Below are 8,774 nucleotides of genomic sequence, written 5' to 3'. Positions count from 1 at the left end.
GTCGTAGACTAGGTTACTAGCCATTGTCTGGCAATCCCTGGCAATACTGATGTCATGACGTTGTAGGAATTTCCAGTCTCTATGGTTAAAACAGGAAGTGATACCAGGACAGTCTGGAAATTTTTCAAATCTCTGTAAAAACTATAAAAGAAGAAGAGATTTGATCTATACCCTACTCTTCACTATTCGAAGGAGTTTCAGAGTGGCTTACAATCTCCTTTCTCTTCCCCTCCACACAACAGACACCCGGTGAGGTAGGGCTGCCAAGTGGGGGCGGGTGGCGGGTAAACCCCCGCTTTGGAGGCCCGATTTCCGCCGCCACGGAATCGGGCCTCGGGGCGAACTCTGCCCCCGAAGCACAGTGTGGCTGCATCACCACGTCGATCATGTTGGGGGTGTGGCCCCGATCGTCGGAGGGACAATTCTATGGTTTTCTCTCCAACGATCGGGGTCACGCCCTCAATGTGATCGACGTCACACGTCACTTCTGGTGATGTGCTGGCGGCATGCGCATGCTTTGTGTGTGCACAACAGGGACGGCTCCCGGAGCGCGCCGAGGCTCCCCCGCCGGTGAGTAAAACTCACTTGGCAACCCTACTGTGAGGTAGGTGGGGCTGAAAGAGCTCTTTCGAGGACTTCTGTTGAGAGAATAGCTCTGAAAGAACTTATGACTGATCCAAGGTCACACCGGCAGCTGTGTGTGGAGGAGTGGGGAATCAAACCAGGTTCTCCCAGATTAGAGTCCACACTCCTAACCACTACACCAAACTGACTCTCAGATATTTGGATATTTATTAGGCATCAAGACACCACTTCCTGTTTTGGGTCAGAATGTGAAGTCAGGAAGCTCTGACATCCTAGAGTGTCCTGACTTCACATTATGTCCCCTGTTTCAATCCAGGACGTGACATCCCAGTCCTATTTCCTCCCGTGTTTTCCCCATGCTCCATTGAGAAGGGAGGGTGTGGTGAATGTTACTGGAAGTATTCCATTGGAATCAGGTAAGTAGCAGCTGTGCCATGGAGGCAGGGGGAGAGACCACTTAGCAACAACAAGTGGCTGACTCTCCCAGACAGTGCTTTTCCTGAGGCCCTTTTAAGGACTCAATTAAGGTATGCTGGCTTCAGCACCGCCAGCCTGGGTCAGGTCAGTCTCTTAGCCCGTGTGCTCCAGGAACAGGTGGCCTCCTCTTGTAAGCCAGGTCAGGCTGGCTTCCAGCTCCCTCCAGCCCTGGTGAAGAGGTTGCAAAGAGGCACTGAGTCCTGGATGCAACCCAAAGAGAATTTGCATGCTTATTTATTTAGTTAAAACATTTCCTGTCTGAACAATTCCTGCCTAAAAACCCAATGAATTCAAGAGGCTTAGAGTGGAGTAATTCTGCATAGAGTTGCAGTGTTGATCAACTGATCCCGGTGATCACTAAAGCAAGGTGAAATGTCATTGCACCCCCCACCCGCTATACTCCTGCAACATAAAGCAATGACTTCCATGTGCGAAAGAGCCATCCCTGATTCCACAATGGAGATCACAGGTTTCAGGTCAACTCAGACATAATGCTTTTCAGTGCAGGCAATAATGCATTCAGCAGCGAGTCACTGAGGACTAGGGTTGCCAGGTGAGGCTGACAAGCTTGTGGGGAACTTTCCAGGAGCCTCCAGGAGAGGAGAGGGAAGATGCCTGATTGAACTCCAAAGGGAGTTCTGGTCATCACATTTAAAGGGACTGTGTTCCTTTTAAATGCCTTCCCTCCGCTGGAAATAATAGAGTATGGGGGCACCTTCTTTTGGGGCTCATAGAATTGGACCCTTTGATCCAATCCTTTTGATACTTGGGATTTTAAGGAGATGCACCTAATACTATGTTGAAACTTTGGTTCCTCTACCTCAAAAAACAGCCCCCCCCCCCGAGCCCCAGATACCCACAGATTGATTTCCATTATACCCTCTGGGGACTGGTCTCCATAAGGTATAATGCAGCACCCAGTGGTCATTCCCCCTCCTGCTTTCTGATAACCCTGAAGCAGGGGAAGGGCCTCCAAACCAGGAGATCCCCTGCCCCCAACTGGGGATTGGCAACCCTACTGAGGACTGAACTATAATACAAGAAGAACTTGTACATGCACAAGGAGCCATGTAGATTTCGAAGGAAGGAAAAATCACCAATCACTTTCCAAGATGAACACATGAAGCTGCCTTGTATTGTGCCAGACTCTTAGTCTGTTAAGGTCAGTGTGACCTTGGTTGGCAGTGGCCTCAAACCAGGGTTCCTGCCAAATCTGCAGGACCACCTGCCCAGGTTCCTCCTCAGCCACTCTCGGACATGTGCCTTCCTCACCTTCCTTTTACAGCAAGCCTACAACATACATCCAGCTGATCTGTCCCACCCACCCCACATTCATGCTTCTTTCTCCCAATGTTCTCATCAGTCAATCCTTTCTTGTCTTCTGCTCAGCCAGTTTCCCTCTGCCACACCAGTTCTGTCTTTTCTTTTCACTCCTCTCACTCCTTGCTTTGTCTGTCTGCTGGCCTCTCCCCCGCATCCTTAGGAAACTCCTGCACATCCTGCTGGGCCTCCTTGTGATGCCTCTGGTGCCAGTGCTCCACAGCTGAACTCTCTGTATTGCTCCCACCCAATGTTCCTTCTGCCAATTCTTCAGCCACATCTCCTGTACAGCCAATCTGAAGACCAATCAGAAGCCTTCCTAGGCAAGAGCCCCACCTGGCCCTGGCCCTTAGTCAGTATTGTCTGTTCTTATCGGTAACTTCTCTCCAGATTCTCAGGGGTGGGTTTTACATGTCCCTTAGTTCCTGATCCTGTAAACTAGAGTTGCTGGCAAACCAGATGCTCTGCCACTGAGACACAGCTCCCCCCATTCCTATACTATCTTTGCTTCTCCCCTTGTCCGTTCCTACAATTCCCACCCTTGTTTCCACTACCCCTGTTAAAACAACCCAAAATGTCACTCAAAAACCATAGTGCTTAAAGTTTCTTGAGAAGAAATATGTCTCCAAACTTACATTTGACAATGGGCCGCTGTCAGCACCCAGTTTTCTCGGATCAAACTTCCTCCACACTTGAAGACATTTCCTCTGACTAGGGCTGCCATATAGGGTCTTGAATGTGGAATCGACACTTGCCCTCCCGGGATTCTTGCACAGTGACCTCAAGCAGAAATAAACCAAGTGAATCAAGTTGCTTCATATTCTCTGTGCTGCGGGTTAATCAGTCAGTTCCAGTGCAGGAAATGTAAATGGGCAAGAGGTTTAAAAAAGCACATATACTCAAAGCTTTTCAATAGGGCTGAAAGCTGGAACGTCACTGGATTCTTCTAAGACTATTCTGGGTTTTGAAACAAAATGAAGTGGTCAGGGGTATGTGTGGCTATTTAAATGTTCTTTCCTCATAAGTCTGTTAGACACCACGGAACCAGATGTTGCAGCAGCATGTTTTGTGGGACACATGGCCATGGTGTGGCTGATTGCATCCTCAGAGGCTTTTTCCTTGGTATGGAAAACAAGAAGCCTCAGGATGAAAGGGGGAAATCCACATGATGTTATGCTGATTTTAAGTACCCGCCCTGGAGCTTTAGTTTTTTAGATGGAAACCTGATTTCCTCCACTTTAAAGGGGAATCTCCAAACTGGCTGCAGAGGAGTGTCTATGTGGAAATTCCTCCTGTCAGCATTAAGGGGGGGTCATGGCGCTGAGCTCTGCTTTCCAAGTGGTCTGAGGAACCTCACTGCTACATCCTATTCCTATCCTATAGAAGATTGAAGGGCAAAGAAGAAGGGGACGGCAAAGGATGAGATGATTAGACAGTGCCATAGATGCAACAAACATGAAATTGAGCAAACTTCAGAGGACGGTGGAAGACAGGAGGCCCTGGCGTGATTTGGTCCACGGGGTCGCAAAGAGTCGGACTCGACTGTGCGACTGAACAACAACAACATTCTTCCCCCTTAACTCTTTAGAGGTTCCCCCCCTTTCCACACTGAGCTGTTGTCAGCGTCAACAACACGCAGGTCCAAACACACTCCTCAGGAAAATTTATGCTTTATTAGAATACTGTTCTGTTGCCAAGTGGTACAGGTACATTGTCAGAAATAACGATTAGTGCAAGGGACTCAGTACATATACTCTGATGCCTCATCTAGCAAAGCAAATGAAATCCAAGCGCGCACACGAGAATTCTCCCGGCGGGACATTACATCATAAATGGAAGACTCTCCCCACCCCCCTGAGAGCAGAAATATTCACACCAATAGTGATAGTGGAATGCAAGCCCTCCCTTCTCTTCAAGGTTACACTGATAGCGCTGTCTGGCTGAGCCAGTTCGCACGGGGAAAAGAGCACCTCCCTTATGTTACCCACGTCAGCTATGCAAAGCAAGCATGTGTGCATGCGGAAAGGTCGGGGACAAAAGAAAACAAAGAAAGCATGGCAGCTAGCTGACAGCTGTGCTGTGTCACTACAGAAAGGCTTGGTAGGTAAAGTGAAACTGAAGGAGCTGTTTCGGAGCTGTGAGGGGTCCTGGTCCAATCACCATCAAGCTTGGGATTGTCTGCAAACACAACATGGAAAGGGGTGCGGCTGGTGGCAGCGGAGAGTGGAGCAGGGTCAGGGACATGTTGTGGACACATTTATTTATTGAAAATGTCTGTTAGTTGCCTTTCTTCCTCTGGAGCTCACGGTGGCTTACAATATAAATAAAATACATTAAACAATTTAAAAAACATACAACCAAAATTAAAACCACAGTTTAGGACTGCTTTAATTGCATCCATCTAAAAACTATATTTAATTCCTGTGGAATTCTTTGAAAATACTTATAGTAGCTAATTTGAGTCCAGTAGCAGCAGAGTGACTAACAAGATTTTGGGGGGTATGGCTACCCTCTGGAATATTCCTTTTAGAGAACTTTTGCACATCTAAACTTTTAAAACTACAGCAAAAACAAGATCATTTCTGAGGGTTAGCCATGTTGGTCTTTAATAGAACATCTAGATTTCATTCCAGTAGATCCTTAAAGTCCAACAAGATTTTGGGGGTTATAAACATTTGGGACTCCTTGGTAGCTTTGACTCTTGAAAATTTATACCTCCAAAATCTTATTGGTCTCAAAGAATGTTCCCTCTAACCTCCACAGTGTTGTGAGCAAAAATTCTACCTTGTAAGCAAAAAAAGCTAGTGGCATTAAAGCTGTGAGCGAGTCTACATTTGACTACCGCATAAATTAGTTTTTAGAAGATTATTTCCATAACCTTGTAAAATTCTCAGAATAAATTAAACTATATTTAGACAATATTTTAAGAACAATCTAAACATTATAAGAGAAAACTGAACCAAGTCAAATTTCATTACAGAAAGTTTTTTCCTCTATGAGGGTAGACCAGGCCTCTAGAGAACAGATCTACCTGCCCCTTTCCACCATGTTGGTAGACCTGACCACCGGAGAACACCCTCCCCTTTCCACTATATTGGTAGACCTGGCCTCTGGAGAACTGGTCTACCCACTCCTTTCCACTATATTGGTAGACCTGGCCTCTGGAGAACAGGTCTACCCAACTGAGTCCACTATAGTGGTAGACCTGCCCTGAGCCTTAGAAAACATACCAGCACTTGCTGGGAGGGAAACCTTGAAGTCTACTTTGGTGGGGTTTGTTTAGTGAAATATGACAAATTTACAGGTCAAGAATAACAGAGGTGGAACAATCACTGTTAGAATCCTTGACAAACAGGAAGTTGCTTAAATGTTATCAACCTGCCCAAACTACTTATTTATTCAAATATTTATATCCCAGTTTTACTGTGACTTGGCAGCTTACAAATCATACTGAAAGCATAATAGGGGTAAGCAAAAAAATATGATTTTTTCCTTCTCCATTGTAGCCTATGGGGACAATTATAATCAATGGACTACCAGAAGTTCTGTGGAGGGTTTTTTTAGGTAGAGGTACCAAATTTGCAGCATAGGGGGTCCAGTTTTATTGGCCCCAGAGGGAGGTGTTCCCATCCTCTATTGTTTCCAGTGGAGGAAAAATGCATGTGAGCAGATAGCTACAGTATCTGAGCAGCCAGCTAAACTTTTGTGCATCAGCACTCCCTAACACAGTTTAGAGGAAACACTGGTCTCAAAGGTGCTACTGGACTTGAATCTAGCAAAAATGAGAACACAATAATGTTAAAAACGCCTAAAAACATATTTAAAAACATGTAAATATCTTCATTATGTGTGATTAAAATAGTTTGACCCAGCTATAGCCCATATTTTCTCAGCTGCCAAGGCGAGTTGCGCCACTCTGTAAGAAACATACTGATCTGAAGCAGAAAGAAGGAAAATGAGTTCCTCCATTACAGGAGAAGAATTTATACCCCTTGAAATCTCAGCAAGAAATTTGTTTCTGGGCTTTGTATACAAAGGGCAATCTAAGCTTTTGTTTTTCTCCTTGTTTTCTTTTTCTTTAAATATTTTTTTTTGGGGGGGGGGGAATCATGTGGACTGCCCTGACTTCAAAATGTAGCGTTGAAAGTCTGAATAGAATCTACACGCATAAAACTGAACATGCTTAATGCTCTCTGTGCACAATTGGGAGCCCATCACTGTAGTCAGAGGGCTAGCAGCAGTGTCAGTGCCTGTTTTGAGTTCTTCTTGAGGTGGATAAAATATAACTGTAGTAAATAAAATAAACAGGATAAACCTCTCTACGGTGTCCCTTATTTGGAAATATTTAGATTAAATATGCCCACACATAGAGAAGAATATCTACATTTCCTTCAATACAGCTCCGAAAAAATAGCATATGTGTGCTAGACAAATGCCATTGTGCCATTTTAAAAATCTTTAAACTGTGTGGGATTCTAGTATTTATTTATTTATTTGATTTTTATCCCACCTTCCCTGCCAAGGCAGGCTCAGTGCGGTTTCCTTGAGTGCCCCTGGGAACAGTCCCTCAGAGATGGACTTGCTAATAATATCCCTAAGGGTACCTTGAAACCCCTCACAACCAGCTTTAATTAGCCATGAAGGGCACGGGTCAAGGCTGCACGTGGTTGGATGTACTGTTGAGAACAATCTGTCGACTTCCTCTAGACTGAGTAGACTGAAATAATCCAAAATTGGACTAGAAGAAGTGCATGTAGCCTTGAGTTCACTCACTGTCTCAACTGTGGTGGGGAGATCGTGGCGGAGTAACAAGACCTTATCTGCAAAATAGCTTCCAATAGCTTCACAGTCAATGTCCAATTCCCTAGCATTAGGTCTGCCCTGTGGCAAGACTGTCAAGGACCAAATAATTCTAAACAATTGAGTCGGGCGTGAGCTTGCAAATGCAATCATGGCCGCGTAGAACTCTCTCTTCACGGTTTTGACTGCCATCTCATAGGATTTCATAAATGTCCTATAAGATGCTCTTGTAGCTTCGTCGTGTATTTGCTGCCACTGTCTCTCTAGCCATCTTAGTCTCCGGTTCATCAGCTGTAGCTCCTGAGTATACCAAGGAGCCAGCCTAGAGCGAGGGCTCAGAGAGTACCTGGGAGTGATCTCATCAATGGCGGCAGAGAGTCGGCTGTGCCAGTCCTCTACAAGCTCCTCTAATGAGCTGCCAGGGGGCATCGGATCCCGTAGAGCCATCTGAAGCCGCATAGGGGCCATTTGGCTCCATGGGCAAGCTAAAATACGCTCGCCGCCCAAACAGGGTCGGGGTGAAACGTTCAGACGGGCGTTCAGGGCATGGTGGTCCAACCATGGCACTGCCATAACAGTGATCTGGGCCACAGTAACCCCCACTGTGAAGATCAAATTGAGCGTGTGCCCGGCCCGGTGAGTGGGAACCAGTACATATTGGGAGAGTCCCAGCACCTCCATGGATGACACCAGGTCCATCGCCTGTAAAGAGGCTGCATCTTCCGCTAGGACATTGAAGTTACCCAGGACTATCAGTCTAGGGTGCTCCAATGCCCAGCTCGACACAGCCTCCAACAGGGATGGCAGGCTAGAGGCTGGTGCATTGGGCAGGCGGTATACCACCCAGATAGCCAAACTCTCCTCAGCTTCCCACACTAGACTGGCACACTCAATGTCTGTGAGCTTTGGCGGCAGGAGTGCCCTGGAGGAGTAAGCCTCCCGAATGAGCAGGGCCACTCCACCACCCCCGCCCCCTAGTCTGCGTACTTTTACCTGCTGTTTTGTGGCTGCTTTAAATTTATTCTTGAAGATAATTTAATGGTTTGTTATTCCACATTTTCTATGTACAGAACAAAATACACGCAAAATACAAACACAGGCATGGGCTCTTCTGCATTGCTTGTGTGCTTTGTTTCCCCCTCTCCTTTTCTACACATGTATTACTCCTAGTGGTCAATTTATTTATTTTATATTTTATTTATTTAAACATTTTTACCCCGCCCTCCCCGCAAGCGGGCTCAGGGCGGCTTACAAGGGGCGACAGCCCATGCATAAAATCCAATAAAACAATAAAATCATAACAACAGTTATACATAACAACAATAATAAAGTGCTTCAATAACAAGATGGTCCTGAGTGGTTATGATGGCATCTTCAGATCGGCCCCATTGAGTACCACTGTCCCTGTGTTGTTAATATCACACAAGATAGGCTGAGCTTCCCAGGGTGATCCCAGATCTTGTTGGCGTTGCCACCGTTGGTGGTGGTGGCAGCGGCGGCCCCTATGTGAAAGCCTGGCGGAAGAGCTCCGTCTTGCAGGCCCTGCGGAACTGCATAAGGTCCCGCAGGGCCCTGATCTCCTCCGGGAGCTC

The 8,774-nt window shown here is 46.3% G+C and overlaps 1 protein-coding gene across 1 annotated transcript in view; it reads right to left on the bottom strand.

The window, feature by feature from the left end:
- The window catches only part of LOC107116990 (granzyme A-like), a gene marked incomplete at its 3' end in the record, with an annotated part of 17,807 nt that overhangs the window by 6,907 nt on the left and 2,126 nt on the right, over positions 1-8,774 (bottom strand). The window contains exon 2 of the mRNA XM_015419027.1: positions 3,018-3,162. Within this exon, the coding sequence (XP_015274513.1) occupies positions 3,018-3,162 (145 nt within the window). The remainder of the gene's footprint in view (positions 1-3,017; positions 3,163-8,774) is intronic.

Source organism: Gekko japonicus, unplaced genomic scaffold, assembly GCF_001447785.1.
Source record: "Gekko japonicus isolate JY-2015 unplaced genomic scaffold, Gekko_japonicus_V1.1 scaffold176, whole genome shotgun sequence".
In the NCBI taxonomy this organism is placed as follows: Eukaryota; Metazoa; Chordata; class Lepidosauria; order Squamata; family Gekkonidae; genus Gekko; species Gekko japonicus.
Note: the sequence above shows the minus strand (reverse complement) of the source record. Positions and strands in the feature narration are given on the sequence as shown.